At 36.1% G+C, this 21,870-nt stretch overlaps 1 protein-coding gene across 24 annotated transcripts in view; it reads left to right on the top strand.

Moving 5' to 3' along the window:
- The window catches only part of LOC105489102 (multiple PDZ domain crumbs cell polarity complex component), a 175,392-nt gene that overhangs the window by 110,423 nt on the left and 43,099 nt on the right, over positions 1-21,870 (top strand). For 18 of the 24 annotated variants that reach the window (XM_071077781.1, XM_071077778.1, XM_011753787.3 and 15 more), the window contains 5 exons: positions 316-514; positions 6,080-6,184; positions 10,687-10,779; positions 18,114-18,291; positions 21,091-21,201. In XM_071077781.1, coding sequence (XP_070933882.1) covers positions 316-514; positions 6,080-6,184; positions 10,687-10,779; positions 18,114-18,291; positions 21,091-21,201 — 686 coding nt within the window. The remainder of the gene's footprint in view (positions 1-315; positions 515-6,079; positions 6,185-10,686; positions 10,780-18,113; positions 18,292-21,090; positions 21,202-21,870) is intronic. The other 6 variants (XM_071077786.1, XM_071077783.1, XM_071077785.1 and 3 more) reach the window with 1 other exon arrangement.

Genomic DNA, 21,870 nt, shown 5'->3' with positions numbered 1-21,870 from the left:
CTTTCTATTCAAGGGGTCAGCACATCACATGGTCTAAATTACATTCATTCCACAATGTAGACCTGTTTGATTTATAATGTATTGACTATATACAATTTCACAAACATTTACAAATTTACTTAAAAATATTTTTTGTTAGAAACACTTTTTAATATTTTTTGTTAGAAACATTTTTCCTGTTTTTGCTGTGCTTTTTATTGACTAAAATGTTACTCGTATTTTTTAATATATAAATCATAGAAATTATTAAATTCAAATTCAAATGAATTGGAAAATCATGTATTTAATTATATTTGCATTTCTCTTTTCCTGTAGGAATGACAGTTAGTGCTAATAAAGATGGCTTGGGGATGATTGTTCGAAGCATTATTCATGGAGGTGCCATTAGTCGAGATGGCCGGATTGCCATTGGGGACTGCATCTTGTCCATTAATGAAGAGTCTACCATCAGTGTAACCAATGCCCAGGCACGAGCTATGTTGAGAAGACATTCTCTCATTGGCCCTGACATAAAGTAAGTATCATTTGGAGCCCAGTTTGGCTTGGGAAATTCAGGAATTTCAATTAACCAGAATTCTTTTTCAGTATACACTTCTGTTTGAGATACAAATGTTTTCACATTTTTTTAAACATAAATCACTCAAGAAATTGACTGTTTTTGAGTAGTTCTCGATTGTAAGTATAGTTTCTTGGAGACTATAGCAATATTAAAAATTTGGAAACGTTGCTTTGTATTTTTAATTATACTTCTCCAGTGATTTCTACAACAACCATAGAAGTTGGGGATGCAATGATTCTCACAGAGCAAGAGGGCCCACTTTTGGGATCTTGGAAAGATGTTTGGATTGGCTCCATTATAAGGAATTGTAGCCTACCTAATTGACCTGTGTGAATCCTAGAACTAAGACAGTTCTTTAAGGGCCATGCATGCAAAAGACCAGATAAAACAGTGTCCATCTGACCCAAAACTTACCCTTTCTTGAGCTACCTCATGACCCCAGGGGATAGACCAGTATATTGGTATGGTCTGTTAGTAGGTCATGGAGGATATTTTGTCAGGAAGTGCTTAAAATTTCCAGTAATCCCATAATGTACTAAAAGCACATCATTTATGTGGTTTGGTTTTTAAGTCACTAAACATTCCTCGAGCCAACATAAAAATCAGCTCATTACTTTATTGTGACACTTCATCAATGTGACGTTTTCCTCTAGCATTAATCTTTGAATATTTGTTTTTAATGTATGAGGGATAACATCATAAAATAAGAGCTCAGGGAAAGATTGTTTACCTAAAATCGATGTAATGATTACTAGTATGGGGGACTTTTTTGTATTAATGTTATTTTACTGACTACATTCTCTATTACCAGTCCTTTTGCAAAGTATGTATTGCTAGGTCTTAGGTAACAAAAGCTGTACAGACTGTTTTTCATTCTGTGGTCAATAAAAAGGAGAAAAGTATATACCATTTGGAACAGATTCCTCTGTCTTATATAAAAGAAGCATTATTTTTAGGCAAAATCCTCACTAATAGGCTTTCATATTTTTGTATGCTTTTTTGACTTTTATTTACAGTTGAACAGATCATCAGATCATGTTACACTTCCTTAATTGCCTTATAATAATTGGAGTACAAGTGAACCTCATTAAAAATGTCAGTCCTTTTATCATAAGAAAAGAGAAACTTCAAGTGTTTTCCTTACCACTTATGGCCAGTGTTCCATGGCATAGATCACATGGAGACTATGTATTTATTGCAGGGGTTTTAGTTTACGTGGATTAGATGTAGTATAAAATGCAGACGACCTAGTAACCGTTCATCTGATTTATTGTGCCATGATGTACATTTATGCTGTGTGTGCTGATACTGCTCTGTTGCCCACTTTTTGGCATTCTGATCACCAGAATTAGTACTTGGTACTAGCCCTACCCCTCAGTTCTAATGTACTGCAGAACTTTAAGAGTGGTTAAAAAATAAGACGATTGTGACACCAGTTTAGCATAAGTCATGCATCTGGTCAACTCTAGAAAACTTTTGAGGTACATTTTCAGTCTCAAAGTCTTTTTTCCCCTTTCCTTATTTTTTTGTTTTGTGTTTCCGTTTCCCCTCTCCCACCAATTCAGCAGAATTTACCCTGTCATGTGGGCAGAAGCTTTATTATGACTATCAAAGATATCTAGAGAGCTAGCTTCATAAGTACTTGCTTTAGGATCTCAGGAGGCAAAATGTACTATAGAACCTTAAATTATTTTAAAAAGAAGAAAATCATACAACCTTCCATCCTCTGGAAATCAATCATCCATTCATTCATTCAGTCAGTCTTGCTCTCATATAGGTAAACACACACGCAGATATTCAAAACACATTGATTTCTTCTCACATGCCTTAAAGATGCTCTGATTCAAATGGTCATAGCTTAACTCATTGAGTAATGATAAAAATAAACTAAAATCATCCTTACATAATGCTTTTTTAGAAACAAAAATATGTTAGATTTTAAAACACAAAGAGCCATTTAGGTTGACCAGGGCTGAGCAGCATGTTCTGTGCATTTTGCATGAAGTGTTTTTGGCCCTGTCCCTCTCTTACCACTTGTTTTGTGAAGCAAAAGGTTTAGAATTACCTTGAAAGCAATGTGAATAATCTTCCCAAAAGGAACATTTAGTCCTTCCATTACTCTGAATGGAACCATAACATTGCCTCGGGCCCATTAAGCTTTGTGCTCATTACCTGGATCTAGGCTCCATCCACATCTCTTTCTCATTATTTTTCTTTGTGAACCTAGCTTAATCTGGGTGGTGGTGGAGGGGTGTATTGTAGGGACTTTAAAAAAAGAGACTGTGGTTCAGTTACATAACTGATTGGTTTTTAGGGAAAGCATTGCTTGTTGAGACAATGCACTGGATTTCTTTTTTGCCATTTACGATAGATAGCTAGGAACTTTTGTGTGTGTGTGTTCATGCATGCATGGGTAGATAATTTGAGTTTCAAGAGTTCAAGAACAGCCAGTTTAAGATCCAGGTTTCATTATTTTCTATGGAAAACCAGATGCGAAGCCTCACCAGAATGCATTCTGTTTCACTTCTCACTCCACCTTGCCAGGAGCTCTTATATTTCTGTAATAATAGCCAGGGTTTTGTGCTTAGCAGCAGCTGCTTATAACATCTGCCAGATAATTACTGAGCTGAATCAGAATTCACCTGCCTTAACCTAAAGTGTGGGATGAATTCCTGATCAAGGAATAAAAGATTGATTGCAGTTACATTTTTTCATGCTTGTTAATAATCACTGCTATAGACACTAGTAAAGAGCAGATGCTTTTCTGGGGGAGGTGTAGATGGGAGGGAAGTGGAAAGGGGAAAAAAAAACAACCAGGAGCACCCACTTTTAACTACATATGTATGCATCTCACATTCAGCACAAGACATTGACATTTGTTAACACCATTGTAAAAAGATGCCGCGGCGTATGCTTCACATTCTAGATTTTCTGCAGCACCTGCTGACGATCGAGCCCCCTTTTATGTGTGAGTATCAGTGATTCAAAAGCTCATTATGGCTGTGTGTTACAACTTGTCTGTGAAAACAATTTTGTGCTTTTGTAATGTCCCAATGCAAGGATAGATCCAGATATGGATTTCGTATATACATTTTGGATTGTTTTCTTTATTTAAATAAGAACATAAAATCCAACAGAGCTATGAGATTGTTACGTTTTCACATTGTACTGATGATTGTGAACTCTTGAAAATCATATTTTCCAATTATGAAGCTTTCAAGCTCCTTTGTAAGGGAACGATCCTGTCTGCACGTGCAGGAATAGTCTCTGCATTAATAGCCATATCGCATTTCAGCATCACTAATGGTATTCTTTTTTCTTCTAGTCCATGTGTAACCAAAAGTTAGTCCATGTGTAACCAAAAGTTAGTTTGAATTTTTAATTCAACTCTCAAATAAGCATTTTCAGTGTGTTTTTGCATCTCGTGATTTAGCTTTGGCATTTGTGCTGGCCATTCGGAGGTTTTGTATGATCCTGTGACCAGGCTTGTGGTAGCATGGCTCTGCATGTTCTGTTGCATTGTGGGATGCTTGTTCTGGTGGCCTCACTCTGTAGTGGCTAAATAGTTAGGAAAACTGCCGTCTCTACTCTTTCTCACTACTACGCAAAGTATCAGAAAAATATTTGTAAATGCCTCCGCTCCTCAAAAGAAAAAACAACTTTGAACAAATATAAAGAAAAACTCATTTTTAACATTGTTTGGGAAGAAACATCTTTACCTTCTTTCTCAAACCAATAAAAAAATTAAAGACTTTGTACTGATTGCTATTATTTTTGCTATTCTATCCTGCCTTTTTTCCCTGACCTTTTCCTGGCTTTTTAAACTTATGTTTTATTTATATGAGTTTTACTGAATCTTCAGGAATAATACCAGTCTTCTTCAATAGCCTTTTCATATTTTAGGTTTCATGTTTATCTTTATTTTATTTTTTCATTGTTTAAAATATAATCAGACTTCTGTCCTGACATAATGTATTGTTTGAAGGGATAAAAGCAAATTTGCTATTCAATATATTTTTGTAGCATCTTAGAGAAGGTGTCTTTATAGATGAATAAATTAAATAGGGCCAGAATTAGAATGCAACTTTTTCAGCCAGCCTAGTCTTAAATCCATTGATCTGTACTTTCTGCTTCATTTTTTGACCTTTGAGGTAAAAGTGTCATGAAGAGATTCCCAAAGGCTCCGTGTATTCTGCCCGAGTGATCAGTATGACCAGGAGAGCTGATGACCTGTGAGAGCACTCACTTCTATTTGGATTGTGCTTCTCAGCTTACAGTAGCATCACGAAAGTGGCATCCTTTTTGTGGTAGAGGGTATGGAGGTTCAGCAGTGGTGATTTACCCCATGACACTCTGTATGGTAGCAGAACTGTGTCTTCCGACTCCAAACCCAAGTGACCTCACACTTTGAAGTAAATGAGTGAATGCTTTCTATAGAATAACCAATATGTTTGAAATTATGTATACTACTCATTCAGTAAATTATGACACTGGTTTAATTTTTTATTTCATTATAACATAAAAGACAATCTTTTTACCTTTGCCCTCCAGTGCTGAGGTTTTGTATACTTATTATTTTAACAGCTAAATTATGGACAGATGATTTAATACCTCTTTGTGATTTCTAATTTTTAGTTGCACAAACATGCTGTATTGAGTTCAGATACTGTATTTCTCTTATGTTACTATTCATTAACTTGAAGATCTTGAAACAGCTTGCTTTAAAAAGTGTGTCCACTATGTAAGAAGCCTTACAGGAAAGCAGTAAACTTGAATTTTTATGTATCAGTTTCTGAACATTACAGCAAGAGTCAGCATTTGGCTCAGTGTCTTCCACATAATAGGCATTCAGTCAGTACTTGTTGAATTAGTAGATGGCCATTCACGTGTAAATAGTAGACTTTTCTTTGAGACCAGAGTGAATTTTTTAAAATTGCTACAAATTAGTAAGTCTTTCCATAAACTCAAATGGTTTAGTCTCATACTTCAGACTTGAGAGTTCATAACTTAATAGAGCTAACATAATTGTTGATAATGCTTGTTAATCTCTAGAATTAATTATGTATTATAGAAAGATGCAAAGTAATTTGTGATATTCAGTATTTTAATAGAGTATACCTAATTTGTTTCTGCTAGAGATCCCAGAAATCTTTGGGCAAAATTAATGTTATTACTGACAATTGTTATTCTAGGGATTTGTAGATCTTCCTAATATTAAAAAAATTGTTGTTAGCCTTTTCATTTTACAATATAAATAATTGTTTTCCTTCCCTGCCTGTTGATTGGTAAACACATAGTGAATCAGCAGCATTTAAAAACTTAGTTTCTGTTGTTATTCTTCCCTATAGAACACTCTATCCTATTGAAGTTTGGATTCTCTGCTGAATATACTGATTAAATGAGCTGTGTGAAAAAGTAGGGAGAAAAGGACAATATGATTTGTTTCCTTTATTTTAGAAGCTTTTCCTAACAGGCAAAATATTATTTCCCTTCACTTCCATGGATTCTGGTTTCTTCCAGAATTACTTATGTGCCTGCAGAACATTTGGAAGAGTTCAAAATAAGCTTGGGACAACAATCTGGAAAAATAATGGCATTGGATATTTTTTCTTCATACACTGGCAGGTAAGTGAAACATTAAATCAAATGCGATGAATGATACAGCAAGTTGTAGAGAATTTGGAATTCAGAGTCAGGGAGGATTAGAGCAAAGAAAAGGTCTGAATCCTTTTCTTCTTCCCTTTCCTTCAGTTATATAAGCAATTATTATATAGTATGGAAAATTTGAGAAACAGATATTCAAATTAATAAATTAATATTTAATTCTACTGCACAATGTATCACTTTTAACATGTTGATTTTTGATAATTTGTCCCAAAGGAGTATTATTTCATTAATTTCTTAGAACAGAAGAAATTGTATGATGTTTCTTATTCTTTCATAAATATTATCAAACTTCTTCAGAAATGTTACTTATTCTTTTATTAACAAGCATACAAATTCAGAAACTTCTTTTTTTTTTTTTGAGACAGAGCCTCACTCTGTTGCTCAGGCTAGAGTACAGTTGTGCCATTACAGTTCATTGCAGCCTCTACCTGCTGGGTTCATGGATCCTCCCACCTCAGCCTCCCAGGTAGCTGGGATTATAGGCATGTGCCACCACGTCAGGCTAATTTTGTGTTTTTTGTAGAGATGGGGTTTCGCCATGTTGCTCAGGCTGGTCTCAAACTTATGAGCTTAAGCAATCTGCCCACCTCGTCCTCCCAAAGTACTGGGATTCAGAGGCATGCACCACCATGCCTAGACCAGAACATTTTTTGTTTGTAATTTTCTTGCTCTTTTGGAGAATGTTGAGCTGAACCTGTTAGCATGTATGCATGTTAGGAAACAGTGTTTGGCTTTTTAAAGGCACTTGATATACAATGTATTAAGAGCCTTTAAATAATAAAGGGAACATTTTCTTTTTTCTTAGGAAAGGGAGGAACTGGGTTTTGATGCTGCTGCTGACTGAGTCAAGATCAGGGAGAGAAATAATGTCAAATCACTTTTCCATGACGAATGTACCATTCTACACTCTCAGTTGTGGACCTGTGTTTTTCAGTTGTGCTGGCAACTGACTACCAAATTTCTTGTAAGCATGTGGTAGAGCAGAAATGGCCTTGCAAGCACTCTGAGGTCTTCTCAGAAGAGTTCTACCATTCTTTTGTGTGTGTGTGTGAGGCGGAGTTTCACTCTTGTTGCCCATGCTGGAGTGCAATGGCGCGATCTTGGCTCATTGTGACCTCTGCCTCCCGGGTTCAAGTGATTCTCCTGCCTCAGCCTCCTGAGAAGCTGGGATTACAGGTGCCCACCACCATGCCCAGCTATTTTTTTGTATTTTTAGTTGAGATGGGGTTTCACCATGTTGGCCAGGCTGGTCTTGAACTCCTGATCTCAGGTGATTCACCCGCCTTGGCCTCCCAAAGTGCTGGGATTATAAACGTGAGCCACCATGCCCAGCCGAGTTCTACCATTCTTTAGTGGATGTGAGAACATCCCAGAACACCACGGTCTCCAGTGACCTTACATTCATTGTGATCTTGCTTCACTGCTTCCTCTGCACATTACAGATGACTACAGAATACAGAAAGTGTCAGGGAAGGGGAAGGTATGTTATTTGTTTAATAAAGGGAAGGAATGGCATGGTCCTTGGGGCCTCATGAATATTATGGGGAAAGGATATAATTGTCCCTCATTATCTGTTGGGGATTGGTTTCAATACTCTCCACGGATCAGAATCCACGGGTGCTCAATCCCTTGTATAAAATGATGTAGTATTTGCACGTAACCTACACACATTCTCCCATATACTTTAAATCATCTCTAGATTCCTTATAATACCTGATACAATGTAAAGGCTATGTAAGTTGTTGTTATATGTATATTTTTAAATAATGACAAGAAAAAGAAAAGTGCACGTTTGGTACAGATGCAACCATCTATTTTTTCCCCAAATATTTTTGGTCTGCTTTTGGTTTAATCCATGGATGATGGACTCAAGGATACGAGGGATAGAGGAGACAACTATATTTACTTTTACACTGTATAAAGCTCAGCCACATTCCAGGATTTCCACTATTGGGTTAATGACATGAGTTGATTATAGTTTCCCAGTGCTTCCTATCAAACTGGTAAAACAAATTATTTCAATGTCTCTCTGAAATGTTGTATCAAATGACTGACTTAAAGAATACACCAGCTAACATCTGAGTCTTGTTAAGTTCTAGGGCCTTAAAATACTCAAAAGTTATTAGAAAGAAAGCCACTTTGAGCACTGTGCTTCCTCCAAGCACAGAAAAGAGAATAGCCTGGATTGTCCTATGCTATGACTAGCTGCTTCACTGCAGAGAAAGTGTATTTTCTATGGATATCAGAATGCTTAAAATAGAGCAACTAGATATGCATTTTTGGTGGAACAATCTACAGCAGGGAAAGGTTAAGTAACTTTCCCACAGCTAATAAATGCCAGAGCCAAGTGTAGAATGTAAACATAATCCATGTTCTTACCATTGGATGCAAGGAAGGAATTGCAGAAGTCTACGAAGCATGCACCATATAAAAATATGTGACCATATAGCATGGAAGTTAAGAACTCAGGTTTTATGGTAAGTTGCCCTCGATCCAAATCTCACCTATACTGTTTTTCTCATCATGTATCTTTCTCACCATGTGACTTTCTGCCAGTTACTTTACCTGGTACATATTTGCAGATATAAAGAGATCTACTTATTATAGTTGATAAAAATTTTGTTGGTATTCAGTGGTTTAAGACAGTGGAAAAGCAGTTGATTGACTTCTTTCTTGGCTGAGTGCATGCAGGAAGACATGACACTGGAGTCCCTGAAACCACACCCTAAGATGAGTAAACAATAATCAACACATGTAGAGGAGCATATATGGGGTTTGCGAAAGGATTCAAGATTATAGAATCATCTGAAGAGAGCGGGGTCCTTGTATTGGATTATTCAGGATATTCATCTTCTTGTACCTAAAAAGGAAGAAGCAAGATGCAATTTGGCTACACTGTTTCTGAATAGCTCCCACTGCTTAGGCCTTAGGGCTGAGGACCTCCCCACATCCCCTAGCTGTCACTGAGTATTTTAAGGACTGTTTCTAAGTTATAATTCTTGTCTGTCTTCTAAGTCAGCTTTCTTCATCATATTCTTTCCCGTTGTATTTCCAGAAGGTTAGTGCTAGTTTTTAACCTCTCTGCCTTGCATCCTCTGGATGAAGATTTCACTTTTAATATTTCTCTGTCAACTCTTTGACATCGTTTTTAGGATCTCCCTCTTGGGGCTCTTCCCGCCATTCCTACCCTAGTCAGACTTAGACTCTGGGAACCCTAGCCTCATTCAGAGCTTTATTCTTTAATTGCACAGGAGGGAAATTCAAACACAAAACCAATGGGTAGGACCAATAGCAAATAGATTTTACTCTAGTAGCTTAAAAACAAAAACTTAACATTCAGGTCTAAGAAAGAATGAGATGTTCTGGGAGAGCCTGGATATTTGCTTGCCAGAAATGTTGCAAAGCGCATTAAAGCTCAGATGGATGACTGGATTAGCTGACTTCTGATCTTGAATTCTAAATATTATATCATTTGAGAGAGTTCAGTATTCCTGTCAGGGGAGAATGGCTGTAATTTTACATACTTTCTTTTAATTCTTCAATTTCTGTAAATATCGACTGAAAACATTTGTTGAATCAGAATTTTTATAGCCGCCTTTCCTTTATATGTGGACATGTTTCTTTAGCAATCCAATTTTTACCACAGCGAGGCACAGGCTATAATCAGTTTAACCATTCTCTGTTGTCCTCACAGCATCATTTATTGATACAGAGTATTCCATTGGACTAACAAAATATGTCTTGATATTGTTATTATTGTACAGTTTTCTTTACAGTCAATCAGTAGACTGGGCACATTTTGTTACATGCCTGGCATTTGGCAAAATCTAAATTGCTACAGAAGTGGAAGAGTGACCTTGAACACAGATACGTTGTAAACTGCTTCCCTTAAGAAGTATTCTGTGCCAGGTTCCTCTGGATGGGGTGAAGCTGGACCACAAGCATTTCACTTAATTTTTTGAAAATGGAAAGAAAATCGTTGGTCCATCCTTAGGAAGCAGAAATACTAAACTCTTGGCAAACTTGACGAGAAATTCATTCAGGACAGGGTTCAGGGCTGTGCATACATGCTTAAAACCTACATAGTACTTCTAGCTTCTTGCACATTATAGGAATTTAAGAAATGCTTGTTCAATGAGTTTTCTTTACAAACCTGGTATTTATCCTATTTTCCCATTCCTTTCCTTTATGCTCCCATGTCTCATCAGGGAAAAAACAGACTAGACAAGAGTCTTAGTGTTCAGTTCTACGCTATGGTAGGTTGATTCTAAAGCAAGGTTTTAATTTTGTTTGGTTAGGTTTTTCTTTCCCCCAATGTAAAAATATTTTATACTTAAGGCCGTGTACGGTGAAAATATAAAGCAGTCCTGCATTTTTAGCTAAATCAATAGTAGAGTACATATAATCTTGCATGTTTTTACTAGGATTTTGGGGTACTCATTGTGTAATTCTTTAACCAGAGACATCCCAGAATTACCAGAGCGAGAAGAGGGAGAGGGCGAAGAAAGTGAACTTCAAAACACAGCATATAGCAATTGGAATCAGCCCAGGCGGTAAGGACTTTTTCTGTCTTCAGCCCACTCAATGGATATATAGGGTTTAAAGATAAGCAGGTGTGGTTTCAAGTGCTGGATTACAACTTGCTGCTTGTCACATCGGGTGAGTTGTTTAATACTTCTAACCCATCATTTTTTTCATGTGTACAGTGGAGAGAATAATGTGTATCACACAGGGTTAAAACTAACATATATGGAGAGATCTGGCACATAGTAGGAACTAAATTAAAGAAAATTATGCATAGATAGTTGGAATGGATTACATTCTGTAGAGTTTGATCTTAGGTATACCAAAAAGTATTCATTTAAATTTTACCTAGCATTTGTAGAAACTATATAGGCAAACATATATCAAAACATGTGTGTGTATGTGTGTGTGTGTGTGTAAAAGTACCCTTGTAGTCTTGTTACCGTAGGCCGAGTTTATCCTAAGTCATAATCTGTCTAGGACCAGTTTCATGTATAATAGATAAGATGACATCCTCAAATATACTTAGATGTATCACGTGTATCACTAAAGCATGTTGATGTGTTTATACTGAGTAAAATCAATTTTAGTTTAATAGGAATTTACTGAGTCCTGATTATGGACCTAGACTTAAAGCCAGTGATTTTGTGAATAACAAGGAGGTAAGTAGAAGATGCAAATCCTGCCTCAAGAAACCTCTAATGTACTTGGCTGGGCAAGATGTAGAGACACATGAAACAATTTAAGAACACAAGATATTTCACATTTAGAGTAAAACACAGGTAATCAGTGGACATCCACCCCAAACTCAAGGTCACCATCACGATGGTGCTTTGTGTTTAGTAAACATTAATATTTGTTACATAGTGAATAAATAAAATGCTCAAGAGAAGAATATGTAATATTCATAAATGCCAGTACAATTTAATGATTTCCCCTGCCCACCAGTGATAACCTGTAGCCATCACATTTAAATATTTTTAAAATATAAAAAACATTATTTTATGTTGCTTTCAAAGAAGCAGCATGGATTTTCAGCCATCTAAAATGAGTTTCTTATTTCAGTTTCTTCAGAAGTCACTTAGCTCACTTAAAAACTCCCATCAAGCTCTCTATACTGCTGCCTACATTGAGAACAGGGTATAAGTGCTAGATCTGTGGCAGAAAATATATTCTGAGGTGTTAAGTGTCATATTTATTTGTGGTTAGAGGTGGAAATAAGTTAAATGAAACTGTTTTGTAGCAGGTAGTCACAGTGATAAACTTGAATTTTTTAGGAGGACAGTAATCACAAGAAAAAAAGATGGGTTGGTCAGTTTTAGAAACAATATTATAAGAGGAAAAGTAGATTTTAGAAGGTGATATAGTTTGGCTCTGTGTCCCCACCCAAATCTCATCTTGTAGCTCCCATAATTCCCACATGTTGTGGGAGGGGCCCTGTGGGAGGTGATTGAATTATGGGGGTGGGTCTTTCCCATGCTGTTCTCCTGATAGTAAATGGGCCTCACGAGACCTGATAGTTTTAAAAATGGGAGTTGCCCTGCACAAGCTCTTTTATTTGCCTGCTCTCGTCCACTTAAGCTGTAACTTGCTCCTTCTTGCCTTCTGCCATGATTGTGAGGCTTCCCTGGCCATGTGGAACTATAAGTCCAATAAACCTCCTTCTTCTGTAAATTGCCCAGTCTCGGGTATTTCTTTATCAGTAGCATGAAAATGGATTAAACAGAAGGCAGTATGCAAAATGGTTGGTGTCAGTAAGAGCCATGTTAGAACTTTGGCTCTGGTACTTTCTAAGACAAGTTTCCCAATTTCTGCTAGGTCTCTGCTACTTTATCTGTAAAACGAGGTTAATAATAGAATCTTTTGTATTTGGGGGAAAATTCAGTGTCGTCTAAAATCCTTAGCAGAGTGCCTGACACATAGTGAGTCAGTGGTTGGCTTTGTCTATATTGATAAAATATTTGTCACTGGTACCTAAACAGAGAGAAAGCCTTTGACACAGGAATCCTGAAATTTTCTTATGAGAAAGAAGAACATAACTTCTGGACTGGAAAATTTTTATGCTTTTAACCTTCATGCAATCCTAAGATAGCTCTAAAAGTGCTAACAACCTTACATGAAGAATATGTCCAAAGTTTCCAAATATCCTTCTAAGAAGGTACTCTGTACTCACTAATGTAGTGCTTACCCTAGATGCACTAAGCTACTTCTAGGGGAAGTTCATAGAGCATGAGAAGAAAGCTTAATGGAATAACCAGAGCTTTTAATAAATTAGGAGTTAGTGTTGTTAACATGCTTCATAGCATTGGAAATGTAATGGGACAGTCATTCATGAAATCAACAAAAATTTAATTTGTTTGAAACTAGAGAATTCTTTTTAGCAAAATATAAATTTTAATATTATAAAATAGGTTATATTTTATTTTGCATGTGATTTTCATTTTACACAATTGATATTATACTACTACATGTATTTTCCATTTTGCTTAATTTTTCTCTCAATTCTTACGTTTTGTAAATCTGTCAAGCTTGATACCTTAAAGATCTAATTCATTCAATTTAGTTGTTGTGTTGCATTTCAATATATGAATATACCATGGTTTATTAATTGTCAGATTCATATTAGTTAATAGTTATTTGCTATTATAATAATTCTGTGCAGTAAATATATTTATTTCTTTATACTTACACACGAAAATTTATCTAGGGAATATATCCAGAAGTGGAATTGGAATTGCTGGCCTGTAAGTTTATATGCATTTTTTACTTTCAGTTGTCAGATTGTTTTTTAAGATTGCTATATCAATTTTTTTTTTTTTTTTTTTTTTTTTTTTTGAGACGGAGTCTTCCTCTGTTGCCAGGCTGGAGTGCACTGGCATGATCTTGACTCACTGCAACCTCCTCCTCCTGGGTTCAAGCGATTCTCCTGCCTCAGCCTCACGAGTAGGTGGAACTACAGGTGCACACCACCACATCCAGCTAATTTTTGTATTTTTAGTAGAGATGGGGTTTCACCATGTTGGCCAGGATGATCTCGATTTCTTGACCTGTGATCCACCCACCTCAGCCTTCCAACATGCTGGGATTACAGGCATGAGCCACCGCACCTGGCCACTATACCAATTTTTATTTCTATTTCCAGTATATGAGTGTTCCCTTTTCCCCACATTCTTGTTACCACATCATATGATCATTTTTTTAAAAGTTTTTTATCAATCTAATGGGTGGAAAATGGCCCCTTTTCTAAATAAACAAGGTGTACTAGGTATAACAGGATTGATCAGGTATGGTGAACATTTGGTCATTTGTTATATGGATTGAGTTTCAGTTTCATATCTTGCTTTCATTACCACAGTAATCATCACCTTCATCACCACCACCACCACCACTATCATAACGAGTAATAAAAGATTTATTGGTTGCTTATTATGTGCCAAAGCTTTGGTTTTGGACTCTACATGTATTAATTAATCCTCACAGAAACTCTGTTCAGAGACTCTTGTTGGCTGTATTTCACAGCTGAGAAAAGTAACACAGAGACTAAGTAAATGCTCTGTGTCACATAATCATTAAGTAGCAAAAGAGCAGGAGTGGCACCCAGAGTCTCAGTTTACATCTCAGGCAATCTGGCCTCAGAGCTGTGTTTAACAGCTCTGTCTTCCTGAATTTCATTCTTTTTAAACCTATATGTAAATCTCAAATAGGCTGCCATTTTTTTCCCCCCTACATAATGATCTCTGAAGCAAACATATTCTGTAGTTGTTTCTTTTCTAGGCCTCCTTTTTCTTTCACTGTGTTTCTGTTCTCTGTTCAGTGAATAATGAGTTTGGTTTCTCACTGCTGTGTCATTTTGGCAGTTCTGTCTTTGATTATCGTCTTCATTGTTTTAAGGATTTACAACCTTTACTTCCAGGGAAAGTATTTTGCTATCTGTGCCAAACCCTATGAGACCTAAGGTGCTATTATCCAAAGGTTACTTAACCTCTCTGTGTCTCTTCTCTTTGTAAAATGGGGCCAGTAAGAATGTCTACCTTATAGGTATGACATGAAAATTAAATGAAAGTATATGTAACTTACTTAGAGAATAATACTGAAGACATGGTAAAACCCTTAATAAACATTTGCTGTTACTTATGTTTTTTTGTATTACTCAAGAAGTCGTAAGAATCACTTTCTAATTTGCACCAAACACGAAGAGCCCTTGGAGACATTTTCTTTCCTTCCTTCTTTTTTTTTATTTTTTTTATTTTTAAGAAAAGAGTTAAGGAGTCCTACCTATGTATTCTGGATTGTTAAATATGTACACTTGTGGCTGAACTTACTATATGTAAAATGTACTATATGTGCAATGGCTAAACTTACTAACTCCTTTGCCATTTTGCCTTAGGAACAGCTTCAAGAAAACAGGGAAGGAACAGTTTTAGTGGCTCATGCCCGTAATCTCAGCGCCTAGGGAGGCTGAGACGGGAAGATTACTTGAGCTTAGGAGTTCCTGAGCCCAGGACTTTGAGATTGGAAGTCAAGGCTGCAGTGAACTATGATCATGCCACTGCACTCCAGCCTGGGCTGCAGAATGAGACCCTGTCTCAAAACAAAAACAAAAACAAACAAACAAAAACAGGGAAGGATGGTGGATGTTGGTTCTTTTCTGTTACAGAATTTCTGGAGTAAGAGAAAACAATGAATAGGATTTTAACTAGTTTATTAACAAAGATTTTATAAGATCAAGGATCATGGTAAGATCCTTTCAAACTAAACAGGTAGAGTTTCTAGAGTTATAGATTTGCAGTCAAAAAAAAAAAAGAGTTACTGGCCAAAGGAAGATGTGCCTCAGCATCTGCTTTCATTTCACCTGGTTCCCGTCCTCTCCTCTCTGTGGTACTCTTTCATCCCCAGCCTCTTCTTACCTCAGTCATTTTGCAGGGGTCCTTACTTCAACCTTTTCTCTTCTCTAGGAGCTCCTTAAATGTCAGTGTTGAAAACGTGTTTGACAGTGCTATCTTATCCTACTTAATGTCCAACATTGTCTTCCTTTGTGCAGCATGGAGCAGATTGCAGGGCCTCATCATCTCCTTAAAGTTCTGTTTGGTCTGTTTTCCTCCAACAACCTGAGCTCTGACTCATCTCGGCCAAAGACCTCACTGCAAATCACCTTACTCTTTCTTACATCCTGCCTTTTCACAAGATGCATGTGCTTTAAATATACTCATAGTTTTTATAGCTATTTGCGGTTATTACATATGAGTTCCTGTCTTTATTTTGTGGGTATGGGAAATGTATTCAAGGCAGAGGAATTAGCAAGCCCCAAGGCCCCAAGTGGGGAGCATGCCAGATGAACTTAAGGAATAGTGAGGAGATGATGTGGTAGCTAGAGTGGAGAGAGAAAAGTACAGAGCCCACTGCAGGTGTATTAAGTCCGTTTTCATGCTGCTGATAAAGGCATATCTGAGACTAGGCAATTTACAAAAGAAAGAGGTTTAATGGACACACAGTTCCACGTGGCTTGGGAGGCCTCATAATCGTGGTAGAAGGTGAAAAGCACATCTCACATGGTGGCGGACAAGAGAAGAGAGCTTGTGCAGGGAAACTCCCCTTTATAAAACCATCAGGTCTTGTGAGACTTATTCACTATCATGAGAATAGTACAGGAAAGGCCTGCCCCCATGATTCAGTTACCTCCCACCGGCTCCCACCAACAATATGTGGAAATTGTGGGAGCTACAATTTAAATTGAGATCTGGGTGAGGACACAGCCAAATCATATCAGCAGGGGAGGTTGGGGAGATAGTGAGAAAATCATATCCTGTAGGATTTTGTCAGTCACTGCTCTTCATGTCCTGACTGTTAGTGACCACGTCTGCCTTGGCAAGAATGACTTCTTCTACAGAGGTGACTTTCTGACAGAGTGTGTCGAGGAGCGTTCTTTCCTTTGATTTGGTTGCTAAGGTTAGAAGCTACTATCTGTTTAGCAGTAGCTGAATTTTTTGATTGCTTAATATATGTAATACTAAGATCCAGTAAAATCATCCTTTTACACTGGTATGTGCTACAGCCTGGAGTATGAGTCCAGTTTTACTTATAACAAATTATTTTCAGAAAGACATTAATATATTATTAGATTCTACAAGACACATAATTGAGAAGGTAAACTATCTTGTTTTACTACTAGTAAAACCTTAATAAATTGAGCAAAGTAATATTTGTAAAAATTAACATATGACATTTTATTTCATTTTGTTAAAATATTTTTATTATTGTTTTAAGCTGTCTTAACCATTTTTACATGTACAGTTCAGTGGCATTAAGTACATTGACATTGCTCTGCAATCACCACCACCGTCTATCTACAGAACTTTTTTCAGCTTGCAAAACTGTAATTCTATACCCATTAAGCAACAACTCCCCTTTCTTCTCTCTTCCCATCCCAGGCAACCACCTTTCTACTTTCTGCCTCTATGAATTTGGTACCTTTAGGTACCTTATATGAGTGAAATTAAATGACATTTGTCCTTTATTTTACTTAGATGGCTTACTTCACTTAGCATAATGTCTTCAAGGTTTATTCATATTATGGTATGTTTCAGAATTTCCTTCTCTTTTAAGGCTGAATAATATTTCACTGAATGTGTATAGTATTTTATCTACTCATTTCTTGATAGATAATTGGTTTGCTTCTACGTCTTGGCTATTGTGAACATGGGTGTATAAGTATTTCTTTGAGATCCTGCTTTAAATTCTTTGGTTATAATACCCACAAGTGGAATTGCTGAATCATATGATAATTCTATTTTTAATTTTTTGAGGAACCTATATACTCTTTTCCATAGCAGCTGCACCATTTTACATTTCTACCAACAGTACACAAGGGTTCCAAATGCTCTGCATCCTTATTAATTTCTGTGTGTGTGTGATTTTTTTTAGTAGGTAGTAGCTATCCTGTTGGATGTGAGATGGTATCTTATTGTGCTTTTTATTTGTATTTCCATAATATTTAGTGATGTTAAACATCTTTTCATGTACTTATTGGTCATATATATATATATATATATATATATATTCAAGACACCTGCCTGTGTTTTATACCACTTGTTTTTTTTGTTGTTGTTGAGTTTTAGAAATTCCCTTTGTATTCAGCATATGAATCCCTTATCAGATATGTGATTAGCAAATACTTTTTTCCTTTCTGTTGAGAGTATCGTTAATGAACAAAAGTTTTTAATTTTGATAAAGTACATTTTATCTATTTTTTCTTTTGTTCTCTGTGCATTTGGTGTTATATATAAGAAACCATTGCCAAATCCAGTATCATGAAGCTTTACCCTTACGATTTTTCTAAGAGTTGAAAATTTTATTTATTTTTTAGGGTGGAACTCTGGAGAGAACCAAGCAAATCCTTAGGCATCAGCATTGTTGGTGGACGAGGGATGGGGAGTCGTCTAAGCAACGGAGAAGTGATGAGGGGCATTTTCATCAAACATGTTCTGGAAGATAGTCCAGCTGGCAAAAATGGAACCTTGAAACCTGGAGATAGAATCGTAGAGGTACCCTCCAGTGAGCTTTCTGTGCTAAAATTTTTCACCTGCTCCATCCTTTGTACCAAGGGAATTGTCATCTTCATACTAGTTACTCAACCCAGCATTCGAGTAAAATATGTGTGTGGTTAAATTATTTCTTTTTGTTTATTTTCATACATAATTTTCTCTTATGTATATAATGACAGATTATATGTTTTGATATGGAGACTGGTGTTTGGAGATGAAGCCAACCATTTAAAAAAATTGGCTCCAAGGTAAAATAATTATGTTCTGTTTGAAAGAACAAAGCACAATTCTCAGGGAAAAAATTTGAATTAAGATTATATAGACATACAATGTATGTATATGTACACACACAAAATGTAGATATAATTAAGTTATTAATGAGGTTGTATTTCAAGAAATACTTTATTATTATCATTTCATTGCAGATAAACTTTGTTGGATGAGTGTGTGTGTGTGTTTTTTTTTCCCCAAGTGAGTCTGTTTTCGTAAAATATTTAATGCTGAGACCTCAGTTACCTTTCATGTAAATCTTTCTTAGTCAAAGCCAGGATCTCGCTCCTTTTCAGTGCTGTGTTCATCAGTGAAGGCTCTATGTGTGTGCCTGTGTGCATGTGTGTGCACATGTATGTGTATTTTGTTACGTGTTAGAAGCATGTCAAGTTGTGTGTAATCTCTTAATTCAAAGCAAAGTTCAATATTTTAAATAGACTCTCCTCTCATAAGTCACTCACTCATTTACTCAACAAATACTCCTGGAACAGCTGTTGCATTCCAGGTGCTATAACAGGCTCTGGGCATCCCACAGTAAACAAGGCACTGTGCCTGCCTGCCAAGTGGGACAGACTTGACAAGTAATCAAGTCACTTCAGAACAGTGTGATAAATTATTTGATCGGGATAAGCATAATTTTATTTAGAAGGATAGAGAAAGGAGTACCTGACCCAGATTTTCTGAGTTTTCAGGATTTACAGAGTAGACTAAAACAGACAACTTCTAAATAAAGATAATTTTATTAACACTGTAATGACCATTATATTTACTTTATACAAGTGACTCTCATTTTCTAAACCCATATAACTTACACATTGGAATACTTTAATTGTTCAGAAGAAGATTATAACATATCAACCATGACTTTAAAATGAACATTTTGATGATTGATTGATTGATTCCTTCATTGACTGACTGTCTTTGAGAGCCTTAGATGGAAGAAGATTGGGACCTGAGAGAAAACAGGGACTAAGTCCTTTTTTTGATGACCATTTATAAGGAAGAATGATAGGCTTTTTCTCTCTCCTGCATTCTTTCATTAGATGATATCTTAGAACCGTTTTAACAAACTCCTTTATGTAGGACACTACCTAAAATTTCACATTTTGGATTATCACTAAGAAGTTTATTTTACACATACCTCACTATTAAATACCTTTGACCTAAATAGAAGAAGAGATTTTTTTTTTATAGACAGGAAAGGTCATAATTTGCTCTCAAATGTTGTTTAAATATATTTAAAAAGTTAAAACTCCCCTTTAAAATGGAAAAGAAAGAACTTTTTTATGCATTTTAAAATACCGTATGCAATTTAGCAATGATTTGTGCCATATTGCAAGGGCTTTTCTAGTATGTAGGAAGCCTCAGTCCTCTGTAATCCCAAGGATTCTAAAGCGTGCCTCTACTAAGAGTTTCTCAGAATGTATGTAGACTAGGTGAGTGCAGATCTGCAAATCATTCCATTCTGAGAATGGAATGCTTTGGACTTGAGGAAAGATAATTAACATCCTGTTAAATTTTTCCATGAATGGAATATGTAGTAGACATATGGTAGACGTGAATACTGACTTTTGTTCTACAAAAAAGTTAGAAGCTATTTTAATATGCACTGAAAAAAATATTGTCATCTAATTATCAACCTGAGGGAGGTTTTTATTTAAATCTATATAATTCTTTTAAAGGTGGTAATGTTCTGTGCAAAGATCTAATAATGTTCTTTTCTAGAATTGTGTCCACTGTGGGTTTACTCTTTTGTTGTATGTATCATAACATGGTAATTGGAAATGATAAAATGACACTAACATCCTATAGTTTTCTGATAGGATTAGCATTTGGCCTTTTACACTATTTTCCTTCTTATTCATAAAGTGTGTAAGCTGAGTTGATCATTACTCAGGCAAGCCATGATCAACAAAATTTACAAGATAACTTTCATTGTCAAACTATGTAAGAATTACTAACAAATAAACACAGTTTCTTAGCTTCCAGCTCCTGTCATATCTACTGTAAGGACTCTTTTGCAAAACTAACCTTACCATTATCTGATTTTTCTGGATATCAGAATTTTGTTTTGAACTTCAAGTTTCCTTGTACAGAGAGAATTACACAAGGCATCACCCCTTACTTCCCAAACCACCCTATAATGTATTAGAAGAAAATTAGTACGGTGACTTTCATGATGAAGACAGTGCTGCTAGATAGTTCGCTCATATTATTTCGTTAATGATACTGATTTTTTAATTTGAAGGAGCAGCTGAGCAATGTAAGGAATGAAGAAGCAGAGCCTTCATTTCAACTAATTATGACTTGAACTAATTATTGGAGACAGAGATATGTGTCCAAAGCAAGGGACCACAAGTCTGCTGGACAGACAGAATGTTCTGCAGCTTCACATGTAGTCTCAATTATTTTTGATATTAAAACAGATTTTCTAGGAGTCTAACCAAGTACCCCTAAAACTCCATATCCACACATTTTTTTGTTGTTCTATAGATTCTTGAAATGTTAAGCTGAGGCCTTCCATTGCAGGTGGATGGAATGGACCTCAGAGATGCAAGCCATGAACAAGCTGTGGAAGCCATTCGGAAAGCAGGCAACCCTGTAGTCTTTATGGTACAGAGCATTATAAACAGATCAAGGGTAAGCGAACACAAAGGGCAAGGTAGGCATATCCAAACAGTGTTCAACTTGGAATCTAATGTATCAAGGGCCAAGTTGTCTGTATGAGCAAAGACAGTGATTTTTCAAATCTCAGAAGACTTGTTAAAAGTTTGTTTTGCTTTCTCAGAAATTGAGTTATCCTGGAAATCCCTTCCACCATGTTTAATAAAGACTTTTGAGGTCTGTTGAATATACACAGAAGTAGGATTTATCAGTATCTCTAGGTATCTAGATGGTTAATTATTAGTATTCATTTTAATCACAAAATACACAAATTATTAAAAGGAATGTGGCATCATAATTCAGATTAATCATCGGTGATCTCTAGTGGAGCCCCTTAGAAGCCAAATAAATGACATTTTCTCGAAATTTATTCTCTAGACAGAATCTCCTGCTTATGCAATCCCATAATCATCTGTGAATGATCTTTCATGTATTTGTGTATCCCACTGAACGTTAAATTTGCACAGGGTAGATTTGTTTACAAGTGATTTCATAATTACTGTACTCTAGCCACAATCACTGTGTAGCTCTTCATCACTGTGTAGCTATTGGTGGACAGAAACCTGCCAACCCATTTTGCCATCAGTCACTACAGGTAAAATAGCTTTCAAAAACATTTTAGAAAATGTAAGTTACATTTAATGA

Source organism: Macaca nemestrina, chromosome 14 (genome assembly GCF_043159975.1).
Source record: "Macaca nemestrina isolate mMacNem1 chromosome 14, mMacNem.hap1, whole genome shotgun sequence".
NCBI classification, from domain to species: domain Eukaryota; kingdom Metazoa; phylum Chordata; class Mammalia; order Primates; family Cercopithecidae; genus Macaca; species Macaca nemestrina.
Note: the sequence above shows the minus strand (reverse complement) of the source record. Positions and strands in the feature narration are given on the sequence as shown.